The sequence below is a fragment of the Capsaspora owczarzaki genome (assembly GCF_000151315.2).
Source record: "Capsaspora owczarzaki ATCC 30864 unplaced genomic scaffold supercont2.15, whole genome shotgun sequence".
NCBI lineage: Eukaryota > Filasterea > Ministeriida > Capsasporidae > Capsaspora > Capsaspora owczarzaki.
In genome coordinates, this window is record NW_011887306.1 from 157,451 (window position 1) to 173,716 (window position 16,266).

A 16,266-nucleotide genomic window follows, 5' to 3' on the forward strand; every position below is an offset into this window, starting at 1 on the left:
ATTCCTCGACTGTCATGCATTGCTGTTTGCTCACTCTTCAACCATTTACAAACCCAATTCACAACAAAAGAGGTCGCTCCAAAGTCGATCCAGCAAACTCCAAACTCGCCCAAAATGCGATCAAGGCGGATGCTCGCTCAGCTGCCACTGCTGCTCCCTCTGCTGACCGTGCTCGTGGCCTGCGTGTCGCCATCCAATGGAGATGCACTACTCGACGCTGCATCATCATCTGCGCCAGTGTGCCCCGCAGCGTGGAACGGCACTGCGCTCGTGCCATGGAACGTGGGCATCATCCTCTCGCTGACCGCTTCATCAGGCAAGTTACTCCAGCAGGCGGAAAGATCAAGAACAGTGTATTATGCGACATTCGTTTTTCTCCATGCTCGACTGTTGGCGTGGTGGCCGAGCGGACTTGCTTGATGCAGAGTGGCTGGCTGCGTGCGCTACATTGCTGAGAATCCCGAAGCTGACCTTTTCTGACTTTGCCTCCATCTTGCAACGCACATACAGATGATATTGCTGCTGATAGTCGTGAAGGTAACCAACAACAAGTTTTTTTGTCGTATGGATTTTGATTGAGCTGCCTCGATCAAACTGTAAAAGCGCGCCAACACGAAACTTTAGTTTAGAAACTTACCGGTTTCCATCTTTGGTGACGCTCCGTCGGATGTGTGATTGCTAGCGCTCTATGGCACACTTGCGGCGTATACACAACACATCCAAGCATTGAGGGACCTGGGCGTGGATTTGCAAATTCAAGTGATGGATGATCAGGCAACGACCGTCACCGCGCTCCTGGCAGCGCGCTCCATGATTTACCACACACCCCTGGTCGCAATTGTCGGTCCCAGCTCGAGGTAGGCTTACGTGCTACATGTGCGACCGCCTTGAGATTGGCAAGGCGGGCATTGTTTTGGTTGTGGCTGACCAATGACCAATTGTTTGGTTTTGCATCGTGGACAACAGTTCTGTCGCCATCCCTGTAAGTCAAAAAGTCAAAGCAGGCAGTGGCTTCTTTCTGTTTCAGTGCTTTGCCACATTTGCCCCCCCCCCCATCCACCACCCTCCCATCTCACCGCGCTTGTTGCTGGTTTTTGGCGGTTGTTCCTTGAACCTTTGAAAATAGCTGGACGGTGTCACCTCCACACTTGCCGTGCCGAGCATCTCCTCGATGGTCTCGGATACAGAGTTGACAGACGCAGAAACCTACCCGTATTTTGTGCGCAGTATCGTCACTGACCAGCTCCAGGTGGATGCCATGATGCGCGTGTTCTCGCTGCTGGGCTGGTCCCACCTTGGCATTGTCTCGTCCTCGGATCTTTACGGTATCGACTTGAGGTCGATTGTTGCCACGGCAGCCGGCTTCGACACTGATGTCTTGTGCGATGTCGTGATCGACACTACCCTCATCGCGCGCTACCAGGCCAACAGCTCTGATCTTGTCGCCACCAACGGGTTGAGGGACACCTGCCAGCAGATCGCCGACAGCGGTGCTCGCGTCATTGCGTATTGCGGAACGATCAGCGTGCTCGAGACCCTGGTGCATGTGTGCTCAAACCAGACCTGGCAGCTGGAAAGCACCTTCCTCATCTTTGACGCAGCCGTGGCCGCCATCGAAGTATCCAACACGACTGATCTTGATCCAGGCGTCGTTCACACCTTGGACGGGTTTATTGGGGCGCAGGCATACTTTGCCGTCACCCAGGACTTGCTCAATAACTTGACGGCGCTCAAGTCCTGCTTCAACTCCTCCGCTCCGTACTATCCATTCGTTAAGGACGTGTCGCCCACAGAAACCTCCGGACTGGGCGGCTATCTTGCAGGGGAGTTTTTGATGCAGGCGCTCGAGCGAACGGCCGTCGCGCTCATCTCGAACAACAAAAACCTCTCTTGCTTGACGACTCTTGTACGCACGCCATGGGATTGTGCCATCCAGCGCCAAGTGCTTGTCAGCACGTGCGAGTTTCCCGATTGTCACGACCGACTCAAAATTGGCGTCATTCTCAACAGCATTCCGAACGTTCCGTGCACGGACAGCATCCAGTCCGTTCTTGCGACCTGCCCACACATGATGCCGAGCATTGGATGCGCCGCGTCCGATGACTACACTCGCGTACTGTGCAACTCGACTGGAATGAGCTGCGTGCCAGTTTCGCAGACCACCGTTTACTTTGCTGGAAACGTCTGCCCCGACCACAAGGACGACAGCTGCACCTTCACGCCACCCGATGTGTGTGTCAACTCGACCTCGTCGGGGCATGTGTGCTCGTACGATTTGCAGTTGTGCAATCACAACGTGACAGCGTGCGTCTATAACAAGGACGCAGACCAGAGCAGCTGCACCATGACAATCACCAACTGCACGAGCGGATCTGCCCACTCCAACACGACCATTTGCAAAATCTTCCCCCGCGACCTGCTCATGTCGTACTTTTACGAGTAGGTGTCTTTTGTTTCCCGGCGTGCAGTGTATTGTTCCCGATTGGTTTTTTTTTGCGTCTGGTTTTGACTGACCTTTTGTTTTTCGTGTGCTCTCGTTTTGACTTGGTCCTTCACGATGAACAGTGCAAGCGTCGTCCAGTCAACCAGGATTTCATATGCTCTCGGTCCCGATGGCGAGCTGGAAGGCAACTCCCTAGTCATTGTGACTGGGAACGCCACAAACGGCTACTCCCAGCTCGACCTGATTGCACAGTCTTTTGTGACCAGTGCGTCCGCCATCGTGTTTAAAGAATGCCAACCGGGCACCATCAACTGCATCAATCCCGCTTGGCTGACTCTGAAAGATGGCGCCAGCGACCGCAACTCGCAGACCTTGCTCAACGTCAGCCTGCCTTCCCAAGTCGCGTTCATGAGCGTGGCGGTGCTGGCCATCTTGGTTCTTGGCTATGGCGCTGGCAAGGTGTTTTGGTATGGTGGCCTGTCCACATTCCGTCGCGCCACCCTGTTTGAGGACCAGACACTCTGGGCGACTTCCCATTTTCTGCTCATCATGCTGCTTGGCTTGGCTGCGGTGGCGGCCCAGCCTTTCGGCAGCAGTCGGCCTCCAACCGACACCATTTGCGTCGTCAACTTTCGTTTGTCCCATTTTGGCTGCGCGCTCGGGATTGGTGCCATCATCAGTATTCTGATTCGGTGAGTTGAGCGCTTTGCCTGGTTTGTGAATTGATTCGTTGTGGTGCATTCGTTGGCCCGACAATTTTGAGCGTGAACTTGTTCTTCTTCCTCCAACTCATCTCTTTCTCATCACCACCAATCCCCGAAATTTTCTTTTGACAGCTACTGGGACGTGCATCGAGCCACTCCCTTCCGAGTACCATTCTTCCCAAAATTGCCCGTGCACTGGACGCCACTGATTGGGCTGACAATTCTGGAGATTGTCGTCGGTATTTCATTTTACTTTGGCGGCTCTGGCACTTTTCTCTCGCAAAAGACCCTGGCCGAGGGTGTGGCCAACAGTCTTCAGGCTGTTGTGGTGTGCGACAATTACCGCAGCGTGTGGCATGTTGTCCTGCTTGCGGTCGAGTTTCTCGCCTCATTCGTGGCGGCGATCGTGGGCTACAGCACTCGCAGCCGATGCGACCCATGGGAGCAGCAAGACATTCGCCGCTTGGTTGTGGTGATGGGCCTGTACTGGGTGGGCCAGATTGTGCTGGTGAATTTGCATTTCTTTGTCGTCAGTCCGCCGGACGTCTCGTTTGCGACCGAAGCCGGTCTGGTCTGCTTGCCCGCCTTCGTCGCCGTGCCGGTGTTGATCATTGCCCGCGAGTACGAGCACATCCGCCGCATCAAGCTGACCGATCGGGCGACATCCAACATGGAAGACTCGAGCATCGAGCCGCTCCTGGACCCCACCGCCACCGCGCAAGACTCCATCACCTTTGAGCAGAGCGAGAAGCTTCTTGAGATGTTGGATGCCATTTTCGAGCCCAACGCAGCTCCGCTGGCGACGCAGTATACTTCCTGGGACAAGCTGCACAATCGAGCGCTCGGCATCGTCCAGCGCCGCTTGCGCTCTGCCCGCGGCCCCAAGCAATGAGTCCCGCAGACCATCCCGCTGAACTGCTTATTTCGTATCGTGTCTGCACGCGTTTGTGTTTATGTACGCGTTTGTTCATTCATTGTTCGTTTCACTCTTCAAACAACAAGCAATTTTCCACTAAGTCTCCAAGTTGAATGAGCAGCAATTCGAGGCTCGACGACGACGACGACGACGACGACCAAGTTTTCGAGTCTTTGCCGGCGATCGACTCGAACGGCGCTGATAGTGATAATACTCATTGTAATACAAATCACAGTGCTCAGAAGGACGATCACGTCGCTGCTGCTCAGACAGAATCCCTCGCAAGCTTGGTCGCTGCAGTCCCTCAGCCACAGCCACAGCCACAGCCTCAGCCGCAGCGACCAGCAAGTACTGGCAGCATGATGGCGCTCATGTCAGCTGCATCACTGCCGTCGTCGTCACTGCCGTCGTCGTTCACAGACGCAACGACACTCAAGCTCGTTCTCACTGCGTCGGCGGACGCTGAGCCGCTCACCCGGCGCCTGGCGTGGCAGATTGGCGAGCCGTCGCAGTCGCCGTTCGTCCAGAGCGTCGTCGTGACCAACTATGGCGGCCGGATGAACGATGCGGCCGTGACGCTGCTGGCTGAAGCAATCCAGTCGCGCAACATTCGCTGCTTGGACCCCGAACGGAGCAACCTCACTGCAGACGGATACCCCATGGAAACACTCGCTGGACAACATCCAATATCACACATAAGCATCCAGCACGGCGCAATCACCGCGCTGGGCGCTCGATCGCTGCTCAGTGCCGCGCAGGTCTCGCCGGCAATCATTTCGATCGACCTCGCTGGCAATCCACAGATTCCAGCGAGCGTTCTGGCTGAGATTGCAAGTACGTGCGGGTTTTCGTATCTGTGCGAATGGCAATTGCAGCTTGGCTCCACGGGACTCCACTTGAACGACTCCTCAGTGACTTCCACAATGAGCGCTCATCAGCCGCTTCGTGTGATTTGCTGCGGCGGCCATTTCATTTCGCGCGCTGGTGCTGCAGAACTCGCGCTATGGCTCGAGCGGTGGCGCTGGCCTGCCGACAATCGCAGCCAAGGTGCGTCGTCAAGCACGCATGCTGGAGTCGCGCTGTTGCTCGCCGGAAACAACGTCGACGATGGAGCGCTGGCCGCCTTCCTGTCATCGTCTTGTGCTGCGCCCGAGGCATCCAACGTCTCTGCTGGCGTAATTTCGCTCGTGTCGATTGCTTCGCACTTTTCGCCAGACGTTCGCCCGCCTGCCATCCCGCATCTCGCGCATCTCGCTGTTGTGGACTTTTCCGACAACCCGCTGTCCAACGCTGCCCTGCCGATGCTTGGCAAGCTTGTCATGGTTTGTGGCCGCACTTTGACTGCCTTTTACCTGAATGCGTGCTGCCTGGCCATGACCGACGCCAGCGGCCAGCCCTTGCACGACCTCCTCGAATTTTTGCAAACCCTGTCCGACCATGCCCGCAAGCTTCGAGTTTTGTCACTCCAGCAGAATGGCATCAATGGCCATGCCGCCCTTCTGCTAATCAACACGTGTCTGCGTCCAGAATTGAAAAAGGAGCTGTGCGTGCTCGATCTCTCACGCAACCAACTCACCGACATGGACTATGACCGACTTGCCCCAGCTCTCGACCAAAACACTGGCCTGGCTGTGCTGCTGCACGACAACCCTCTCGATGTATTTATGGATGAGCCGTGGATTGGCCGGAATGTTCGTGCTGCACGGGCCCCGGAACCAGTCAACTCTGCTACAGTCGACTCTGCCACGAGTGCCGAGGCAACCGTCCGCATCGCCATGACTTGGTGCCAAGGCCCAGAAGCCATGTATGCCGACTCTGAAATCGCAGCGGCAATTGGGCTGGTGACGCGGGTTTCAGCACCCACCATCACACGGCAAGGCGACACAACATTCCGCGATATCGTCATTCAGGGTGTGCAATGCGATTCAGAGGCCGGCGCGGCCCCGGAACAGGCGCCGCATGGGTTTTTGTTTGTCTTTTCTGCCTGCGATCGACGCGGCTACGAGTCAGTCTTTGATGCGCTACTTGCCCTTCGAACGTCCAGATCGACCGCTGGCACCCAATTGCCTGTTTTGATCATTTGTGATACGTCTCGCCGCTCCCATGCTGGTTCCGCCTCTCGCCGAGCGCTTGTTGTTCGGGAGCCAGAGATGCGCGCCTTTGCAGCCTCCTTCCAGGCAAGCTACGTCTATGCCCCGCTCGACACAACCTCATCCAGCCTTCCAGATCCCATCAACGCTCAACTTCGACAATTGCTTCGGCACAGCTTTAGTTGGAGGATCGGTCAGACGCCCGGTCTGTCCTATACGCTCGCACGCATGCGAACAGTCCTGCGTTCATCCGTCCACACCCCGCTGAACGCCTCGTCCCTGCTCGTCCAAATTCGTCGGCAGCAGCATGCGGCACAGGTGGCACTGTATCACGAGCTTCGGCTTGTCTCGAGCCTTGCCACTCGACCGGTGGTGCTTCTCTGCGGCCTCCGAAATACCGGCAAGTCCACCCTGGCCGCGACGCTCGCCGGACTCGAGCACACACCGGCCCCAACACGCCGCTTTGTCATTGTCGACTGTGCCGCTTCCGGAATGACCATCTGCGACTCCCCAGGCTTAGAAACAGACATGTTCACGATTGACCATCTGACAGCCAATCTGCAATCACAGCTCGAAATTGCACGACACTTGTCGCCAGCGGCCGTCAAAGACCAGTATTCCGAGGCCGAGGCCCTCATTGGTGGCATTCACGTTTTGTGGTACACTGTGTCTGCAGACGCGGTGGCAGAGCGTGGCGGATTATCGGAAACAGATGTCGCTGCGCTCACACGGTTGACCCGATGCACCGCCGCCACCCAGCTTCCGGCGCTCGTGCTGGTCAGCATTTCGCCGTTGAGCGCTCGCTACCGCGCCTTTTCGCGGTTTTACTTTCTCTTTGTCAAGAAACTGGTTGTTGCCAGTCTTCAGCTGCACGACTGCCAGCGGTTTGTGACGGACGTCGTGCCTTTCATCGCATCGGACGTGCCGGCCTTTGAGGACATGCGGAGCTCGCTGACAGTCCCACGTCTCGGTGAGCGATTGCCTGATCGATTGGCGCCCCACTGCCCGACCTGCTTCTCGGATGCATTAGTCGGTCTACGGCCATCTGCTTCTGCTTCTGCACCAATGTCCACAGCTGGGTCTAATGTAGTTGCAGCAAGCACGCCGCCGCCCTCTCCAGCACGGTCGCGTCTCGTTCCTGACAGTGTCGCGAATCGCTTCTTGTGCAAGGCGTGCCAATCGAGCTTTGAACCTTGGCTGAATCCCAGCGACACCGCGGATGTTGTTGTCGCCCAAACCAAGCGCCAGCTGCCTGGCATTGTGCAGCAGGTATTTGGAAGCACGCAACGGATCAAGCTGGCCGAACTACGCCGTCGCTCAATCCACCTCATTCGCACAACGGTGATCAACTCGAGTGTCGCCACCCGCGTCGAGTTTTACGATGTCGTCTCCGATCTGCTCGGCCGTGTCGCCCTTCTGTGGTCGTTTGATTTGGGCAACGTGACGCCAGCCAGTGTCAAGGACATTTGCGATGTGGTCGTTGGCAAGCAGGGCATGTTTTTCAGCCCCTCAAGCGCCACGCTGCGTGCTCGGATCGGCACAATCGGCGCGGTCTGGATGCTGCATCTCGAGAGTCTGTACGAGAAAACGCTGCGCATCGTCCTCGCAGGCATCCCTGGAATTGCGCGACCGCCTCAGCCGTCCGTGTATGTCGATTTTGCGACGCTGGCCGCTCACACAGCCGTCCTGGAAACTGTTGCCTTGCTCGCAGAGCCGATTCTCGAGCCGTGCTGGTCGTCCACGCAGCCGCTCCCTGTCGACGATGCCGCGCTGCTCCAGCCGCTCGAGTCACTTGCGCGGGAAATTCGCACCGTGCTGTCGAAAGCAAACCTGCCAGAGTCTGAGGCGATGCGCGCCATGCCAAACTACCTCGAGTATCAGATCCAGTCGCTCGGGCTGCAACTCGCCACCGGGCGCAAATCCCCCGATGCGTTTTCGGCTGCCATTCGCGTCATCTTTGAGCAGGAACCAGTGCAGTTTTACTGGTGCTTCCTCGAGGTTATCGAACCGCTGATGCGACGCGCTCACCTCTATTGCGAGCCATCCCACCATCGCGTCAACCTCTCGCTCGCGGCCGAGTGCAACGATTTGCGATGTGTTGTTCGCCGCACTGCCCTCGCGCAAGGCGTCCTTCTCGTCGACGATTTGCTCTCGACCATCCCGCGCGAGCGTCAAGCGCTCTGGCAGCGTGTTGCCGAATTCCGTGCGCTGCTCGTCGGTGGCAGCTAAAACAAAAAAGCAGCAGATCTGACGCTTTGAGGATTTCGCTCGATGCACACAATCAATATACTGTCTATTGTTATTTTTACTTTGCGAATCTGAGTTTTTTTGCAAGTTCACTCTTTTTTTTTTTTTTTTTTTTTTTTTTTTTTTTTTTTTTTTTTTTTTTCCGGAGTGAGAATGCCTGAGGCTGGCTGGACTGTGCTGGCACGGGCGGTCATTCGAGCGCAGGCTGCGTTGGTCACGACGAGCACGGCGACACTGCTGCTGCTGTTGCTGCCTACCGCGAGTCCATCGAGGTGAGTTGAGGGAGAGAGTGGAGAGTGGAGAGAGAGAGAGTGAATGTACGAAGAGAGGTCAATGTCAGACCTCGCCCGAGGGTCATTTGGGGGAATCAAGAGTGTGGGTCGTTTGGAGTAGAAAGCGATTTGGGTGGATTGGGGGCTGGGGGGGGGGGTTGAGGGGCAGCGGAGGGACGAAGTGGAAGAGAACGGTCAAATTGGTAACAAAGTTAGATGGTTAAAAAACCGTGTATCGTTACGGAAAGATAACTAATCGAGGCAACCGATTCCTACCATTTTATTGAGGATTTTTCTCACTGATTTTCTCACTGATTTTTGTTGACTGCTACCACAGCTGCTGTCGTCGCCAGACCTCGCCACGCCAACATTGCTCAGCCAAGCACAGCGGGATCAATTGCAAGCCAAGATGCAGGTAACGTCCGGCAAACAACGAGTCGTACCATTGCTACAATCTTCAATCTCACTCTGATACTCATACGCGACTACGACCGACCTCGCATCGCAGTTGTACCAAGACCGGATTGCCCAGATTGAGGCCGCGCGATTGGCTGCCAATACGTCCAACTTGTATGGTGGATCGAGCTCTGGCATGAGCGGCGTTGCGAGCGGTGGCAGCCCACTCTCGTTGACTGGATTCTCAGCGAGCCCCATTGGCAGCGGACCCGTCGTCAACGACGAGACTTCGTTCTTCTCGTTGGACTTTCTGCTCGACTCGATTCCAAAAGGTGAGGCTCGGCGCTCTTTTTGTTGGCTGGCGTTGCATTCACGACGAGTTGATCGTTTTTGCGTCTTGTTCTTCTTGCTGTTGTCAGGCTCGTCACCCGACCCGCCGCCGCCGTCTCCGTTTCATCGACCATATTGGCTGATGAGGGTCCTGCTGCGCACCATGACGACCGGTGGTTATTTGACCCCGAAGCTGTATGCTTAGCGCTTTTTGAACCGTTCGTTTTCGCATTTCTCTCAAATCCTCACCTTCCTGCACTCTTTCTCCTTGAATGCAAACACAGCTACGTGCCACGTCAGGTGTGGTTCCAAACAGGTCTCAAGCTAACCAGTGTGTCGTCCAAGTTTATGAGTTGCGACACGGCGCTCATTTACCTGTTGAAGATGGACAAGGAGAATGTGAAGGACCGAGGCAGCTGGAACAAGCTTGATAAGTGCGTTCAGCTCTCGGCGTTGTTGCGAGGACGTAGTGCAAAACAGGCTCCATTAACTTTGTTTGCTAATTTTGGATTCAGGGATCTCGACGAACTGTGCACGATTCTGGCCAAGGTTCAAAACAACCTCTCGCGCAAGTTGCCCTTCATTCCAGAATCGGATTTGAGTATTGAAGGCAGCAAACAACAAGGCGTTGTTGCAAAGGGCCTTGGCAGCATGATGGATGGTGTCGTGAAATCGGTAAATGCTCGTTCTCGTTCAGTGTCGCCAACCCTGCTCAAGGCTTTTGGTTTCCCCCACTTCTTAAACTGACCTTAAACTAACTGTCTCATTTCCTCCTTTGTTTGTTTGACTCGTCACGTTAGGTCTCGCGGGCAAAGCACAACATTCTGAAGGAAAAGATTGCAGACGACACAAAATACATTGACACGGTCATCCGGCTATTCGAGAAGGCGAGCTTCTTGGAAGACTGGCTGACTTTCTTTGAGGGGCAAGAGAACGAGCCAACAGCCGAGTCTATTCTGAACAAGCTCAAGCGCCTGGGCGACTTTCTGTACTTTGTGGTTTGCGCCTTTGTCATTCGTGACTTTGACATTTTGCTCCAGCGGTACATGAAAAAGCTGCGAACGTCCTTCCTTGAGTTTGAGTAGTCCTTTGGTATGTTTTTGGTCTTGTTGCTTAATGTTGGGATGCCGGATTCGACGAGTGTGCAGTTTTCATTTCCATTTTTTTCTTCTCTTTGTCTGTTTGTGAATCTCTTTTGTTCTGAATTGTGTATCAATCAACATTTTTTAGTTGTGCGTTGGTTTCGTTGGGTTTTCATGACAATCAGACAGAATTTACTTGGATTAATGGTACAAAATGATAGAAACCAGATATCGAAGGCATTTAATCGTCGGCATCGCGGCCACCACCGTTTCCGTAGCGGCCCTTTTTGCGCGATTCATTCTGGCCAATCTTCTCGAGGGCACGCTTGCGGCGGATCTTGTCGTACTTTTCACGTGTGTCCTGCTCGCCTTTTTGCTTCTCGGCGTGGCGAGCTTTGGACTCGCGCTGCTTGACGGCGCGTTTCTTGATGCGCTCGTTCTTGACCGTCTGCACTTGTTGCATGAGCGAGTACACCTTGCGCTCGATCGGCTCCATGACGACGGCGCGTTTCGTGAGGTACGACTTTTGCTGTCGCTCGGCGAGGAGCTTGGGTTTGGAGGCGTAAGGGAGCTCGGCCTGCAGAGCCTTCGGGATTTTGAGTGCGTTAAAGTGGCGTGCCACGCGCTCAACGGGCTGTGAATGAACGAGCGAAGAAGAGAAGGGGGAGGGGAAGGAGAAACAAGCCAGATCAAGGTGAGCCAGCAAGCCTCACGACAAGAAAAGCAGCACAACAACGCATCGCAAGACTAAACTACAAACCTTGTAGACAGAGTCGTTCTTGGTCGGAATTGGTACTTGCTCCTCGCGGCGAACCTGGCCAGTCGTGCGCATGCCCTTCCACGACGTCTTGTCACGCAACAACAGAGACGTCACCGGGTTGTACAATTGCACCATCTTGACAGGATACCAAGCGCGCAAAAAGATGATGTCTGCAAGAGCAAAAGAACGAAGGGTTTCGAGATGAGTCGGAGGCACACATCACAAACACAACAAAACGTCAGATACACATACCACTCATCAAGATCTTGTCCTCAAAGGTCGCACGGAAGGCACCTTCAGGCTTCTGTGGGATTTGAGTTACAAAGGCAGGTAGGGTCATTCATTAGAACTCCATCAAACAAAAATCAAAAACACATCACACCTTCTTGCAAGGAATCTTACAGGCAGGGCCTTCTTCACTTGACCGCGAATGCCAGACACGGATCGAATGGAGGCTCCCTCGAACTTGGCCACTTCCAGGGCAGAGGTGAACATGTCCTTGATGAAGGCCGTGTTTTTGAAAATCTTGGTTGGGGTGCCGGACAATTTGAGCTTCTTGACGACAGTAAACGACTGGTCGACCTCAATGACAACGCCGGTGGCCGACACGCGGAACTGCGCTGTTGGGTCTGACACGGACTGCACGGCGAGGACACCGGTATTTGGCGGGACAATCGGGCCGTAGAGCGTCGCAGTGCAGTGCATGTGCAGAGGTGTGTACTTGAGCATGCGGTTGCGGCCGTTGTGGTCTTGAATCGAGTAGACGGGGACGGACTGGAAGCGGCGCCAGCCGACCGACAGGATGAGCGGATCGTTCGTCTTGAGAATCTTGCGGTACCAACGGTGCTTCTTCATGCGCACCTGCATAAAGCCAATGTTTTCCTCGCTGTTGAGCAAGCCACCCAGCACGACAGGGAAGCGGGGATCAAAGTGCTCGACGAGCTCGGCGGGCATCCGCACAAACTCAATGCGGACGTAAAGGCCGGGACGGAAACCCTCGTACATGACACGCGTGTCGTCGTCGTCCTCTTCGAACTCTGCTCGGTTGAGCTGCTGCTGCTCATCCAGCGAGCGCTTCAGGTCGTCAAAGTGAGTCGACTCGTTGTTGTTGTTGCTGTTGCCAGGGCCGTTGGCGTCGGCGTCGTATTCACGATTGAATTCTGCCTTGGTCTGTTTCTTTCGCTCTGCGTTTGCACGACGCTCAGCATCGTTGTCGTCACCGTCGACATCCATAGCAACGTTGTCTTGGCCGTCTTCGTCGTCGTCGTCGTCGTTGTCGCCGTTCTCGTCTTGGTCGTCACCATCGCTGTCGCCCTCGGCCTTGGAAACACTCTTGCCGTGATACACCTTGCCCTCTTCGACATCCTCAAAGTCACCATACACCTCATCTGCATCTTGATCGATGGGGGTGACGCCGTTGGCACGAGCCAGCAGGGTGGCAGCGTCCTCGTCCTCGTCCCAGGCGCCAGTCACAAAGCGGTTGCGAATGCCCTCGCGGAAGTCCTTGTCGTCCCACTTGGCAATGTCTTCATCGTCAATGGCAAATCGCGACGAGTCGAACGAGTCGTCAATGCGCACACCAGAGCGTTTCGCGCGAATGGCAGCGAGGTTTTTGGACAGTTTGAACAGATTGTCGTCCGCATCGCGGTCGTCTTCTTCCTCGTCCGGGTTTTCCTCGTCTTCCTCGAAAATGGGTCGCCCGCCGAGCAGCTGTCGCACATTGGCACTGGTGCCGAGACCAGAGCCATACACCAGCGCCATGACATTTCGCATGCGCTGGAGCTTGAACGCCTCTGCAGCTTTGCGGCTCAGGTCCTGCTTCCATCGCAGCAAACCTTGCTCAATGCCAAACGGATTGTTTGATGAAATGGCGCTTTCGAACGCACGCGTAGCACTCGCGACGGGAGCCGTTGAGGTTGAGGTGGGCTTGGCATTGGATTTGCCTGCTGGGGCGGCTTCCTCTTCTTCGTCAGAGTCCTCCTCCTCCTCCTCCTCGTCCATGTCTTCTTGGTCGTCGTCGTCGTCGTCGTCGTTCACACCAGTGTGCACCATGTCATCCTCGTCCGCGCTCAGCTCCTCCTCGCTACTCGCAAACGCCAGGTTCTCCTCCTGGTCGTCCGAATCAACAATGTCCTCGCGGTACACTGCAGGTTCTCGGCGAAGCATTGTGCGGGGCTTTTTGGTTTGCTTGACATTGGCGCGCCGTGTGGGCGTGTCGTCTTCCGCATCGTCTTCTTCTTCGTCGTCGTCGTCGTCGTCCTCGTCGTCGTCTTCATCCTCGTCATTCTCATCGTCGTCGCCGTCGTCTTCGTCGTCATCGTCATCTTCATCGTCGTCGTCATCGTCGTCAAAAAGCGCTCGGCGACGGGTGCGACCAGACTCGTCGGTCACGCGTGATTCCGCGGGTTTGCGAACTTTGCGAATGCGGGACTGGTGATTGGCTTCGTCGTCTTCGTCGTCGTCGAGATCTTCGTCGTCGTCGAGATCATCATCGTCGTCGAGATCTTCATCGTCCTCGTCGTCTTCATCGTCATCGTCGTCTTCATCGACCTCGTCCTCGTCTTCAGCATGCTTCTTGCGAGCCTTCTGGGCATCGGCAAAAATGCTGCCAACCTCGGACGACTTGAGTGGTGCAGCGGACGAAAAGAGACGCAGCTCACTGTCAGCAAGGCGATCGTTCAGGGTGTGACGCGTCTTGATCAGGGAGGTGAGCATTTCCTCGCCATCTCCGCGGCGGGGTGCCTCCTCTTCCTCGGGCTCGGCGTCTTCATCGCTGTCGTCGCTGTTGTTTTCTTTCGATGGCTTGCTGTCTTGGTCGCGCTCCTCGTCGGCGATGGCATCAATGCGCGAACGGCTCGACGCGTTGCCGCCAATCTCGATGTAGACGGCATCCTTGTCGTACAAGACATCGCCGACATCCGACATGGGCGCGTACAGAAGGCGCTCCTTCTCGCTAAGTGTGCGCTTCTTGGACGCTCCTGGAGGGGGGCATGGGTCGGGCACGGCTGTGATTGAGTGCATGTAATAATCGCCGCAGCCGGCAATGTGGACCTTCATGCGAGGCTTGAGGTTGGTGCCGCGCACGTACCCGTACATGGTCACGTTACGGTCGCACTAAGTTTTAGCGAAATCGAGAGAGAGATGTCGTTTCGGAGGATGGTCAGTTTGGCAGCCCAACAAAAAACTCGCTTTTTTTTTCTCCTCCTCCTCTTCCTCCTCCTCCTCTTCCTCCTCCTCATCCTAGCGCTCCTGAACACATTTTTTCTTCTGCATTCACACCTACCTTGGGGTTTTCTCGTTTCAGTGCAGGATCAGTCAGGTCTTCGAAACGATCGGCAACGAGGTAGGGGTGCGTCGATCGCCAAACCAGCGGCCGGAACTTCATCACGGCAATGAAGCGGCTGAGATTTTGGATTTCGTTCTTGACGTACTTGCCGTTGATGAGACCAGAGAGGTAGAAGAGCTTGGCACCTTGGTAAATTTCCGTCCAGAAGCGGTTTTTCAGCTTCTTCTTGATGGTGCGCAACTTTTTGTTGTTTCGGAAGCCGTCGAGATGGGTGAGGACGCCCATGACGCGAGGGAAGCCGTGCACTTGCAGAATGTTCAGGAACTCGAACGTTTCCATCTCAAAGCCAAAGCTGGCGTCGACGAGCAAGAGTGCCAGATCGCAGACTTTGCCCAAGTCAATCATGCTGTTGAGGTCGTTGCTGCACTCGATGAATGTGATGCGCTTGTTCTTGCCGGCAACCACAGTGATGGGGCCCTTGACTTCGGCAATCGAGTGCTTTGTGTACCGCTTGACGAGCGATTTGATCAGCGTGGTTTTTCCCACGCGCGGCGGTCCAATGACTGCGACGACAATCGGCGGGGGCTCGACTGGAGTGCGATCCGGCATCGGCAGGTGCATCTTCTTGGACTGTGTGGAAGAGACAGAGAGAATGAGAGGTGTGAGTGTTGCGGCAAAAAACAAACAACTCCCTGCCCTGCTCCAATTCCTCGCGTACATCGAGATCGAGCTTCCTTCGCTGAGCCTTCATGGCATAGACGCTTGACTGCATGATGAACGCCTTTGGGTTGCGCGTCTTGGACGGCAGCAGCTTCTTCTTCTTGCCGTCGCCGTCTCCGCCATGGCCATTGCTTGCATCTCCGCCTGCGTCGTTTCCGTGTGTTTCGTCAAAGTGCTCCTTGGATGAGCTCGAGACGTGCTTCTTGCTCTGAATCTTGCTCCTCCGATCCGCCTTGCGACCTAGAATGTCAACCCATCGTCAGTTCCAGTTCCCGTCCTCTCAGCCCTTCCCCCCCCCCCCAGCTTCCGGTGGTTGCTGCTGTTTGTTGCTGTTCGCGCTTCATCTGCATGTCGTGTTCAATGTTCTTGTTCTTGTCTGTTTGACTTTTGTGTGTTTCCAATGCATCATCAATGGAGGGGGTGACCCATTCCATGTGGCTGGCCTTTTTGCCTCACTGCCATTGCCATTGCCATTGCCATCGCCATTGCCATTGCTTTGTTGATCTCGTTCAATGCTCCGTCTCACTCACTGCATTTGCTCTCCCCTTCCTTGTCGCGCTCCAAATGACATTGCAGCCCCATCCCATCCCATCCCATCCCGACGCTCCCAATGTGAGACCATGTGGAAAAACGCTCTCAATGCACCCCCTCAGTCACTCTCACTCTCTTCTACTCACTCTCCCGCTCTCCACACACCTCACAACACAGCCTCATTTGAACACATCAACCCCATCGCACTGTCGTCTGTTGCGCTTCACTGGCGGTGTGTGCGTTGAGAGAGACGAGCGCTGTACTACGACGAGTCCACGAGGGTCCTCGCCCCTAGTAGCCAAACCCCGACCTCACCAACCCCGCTTCCCACAACCCCAACCAAACCGATCAGATGCAAACTGCTCGTTTCAAGCTCGTGCTTTACCGGCTTGGCGCGCGCGGTGCTGCTTTGGCGCGCGATCGCCGTCCATTGGTACAATAGAAAAAAAGAGTGAATACTGTACAGTACAACGATCAACCCAACACAAA

General features: G+C 55.3%; 4 protein-coding genes across 4 annotated transcripts; 3 read left to right on the forward strand and 1 right to left on the reverse strand.

Moving 5' to 3' along the window:
- Positions 1–42: 42 nt before the first annotated feature.
- On the forward strand, positions 43–4,039 carry CAOG_07242 (hypothetical protein; the record flags this gene model as incomplete). The annotated part of the gene is made up of 7 exons (XM_004343051.2): positions 43–316; positions 511–537; positions 683–857; positions 967–982; positions 1,127–2,439; positions 2,566–3,135; positions 3,280–4,039. The coding sequence occupies exons 1-7, from the start codon at positions 115–117 to the stop codon at positions 4,037–4,039; spliced, it is 3,063 nt and encodes a 1,020-aa protein (XP_004343101.2). The 5' UTR covers positions 43–114.
- Positions 4,040–4,146: 107 nt separating this feature from the next.
- CAOG_07243 (hypothetical protein) lies at positions 4,147–8,447 on the forward strand. The gene has a single exon (XM_004343052.2). It carries the CDS (start codon positions 4,177–4,179, stop codon positions 8,380–8,382), a length of 4,206 nt encoding a protein of 1,401 aa, XP_004343102.1. The 5' UTR covers positions 4,147–4,176; the 3' UTR covers positions 8,383–8,447.
- An 86-nt stretch (positions 8,448–8,533) lies between these two features.
- CAOG_07244 (hypothetical protein) lies at positions 8,534–10,634 on the forward strand. The gene is made up of 7 exons (XM_004343053.2): positions 8,534–8,672; positions 9,010–9,087; positions 9,181–9,400; positions 9,488–9,593; positions 9,683–9,832; positions 9,914–10,073; positions 10,199–10,634. The coding sequence occupies exons 2-7, from the start codon at positions 9,082–9,084 to the stop codon at positions 10,481–10,483; spliced, it is 927 nt and encodes a 308-aa protein (XP_004343103.1). The 5' UTR covers positions 8,534–8,672; positions 9,010–9,081; the 3' UTR covers positions 10,484–10,634.
- On the reverse strand, positions 10,635–16,217 carry CAOG_07245 (ribosome biogenesis protein BMS1). Its single transcript, XM_004343054.2, has 7 exons — positions 16,163–16,217; positions 15,245–15,486; positions 14,524–15,156; positions 11,643–14,354; positions 11,493–11,544; positions 11,241–11,410; positions 10,635–11,114 (listed from the first exon to the last, which is right to left on the reverse strand). The coding sequence occupies exons 1-7, from the start codon at positions 16,206–16,208 to the stop codon at positions 10,722–10,724; spliced, it is 4,248 nt and encodes a 1,415-aa protein (XP_004343104.1). The 5' UTR covers positions 16,209–16,217; the 3' UTR covers positions 10,635–10,721.
- Positions 16,218–16,266: the final 49 nt, after the last annotated feature.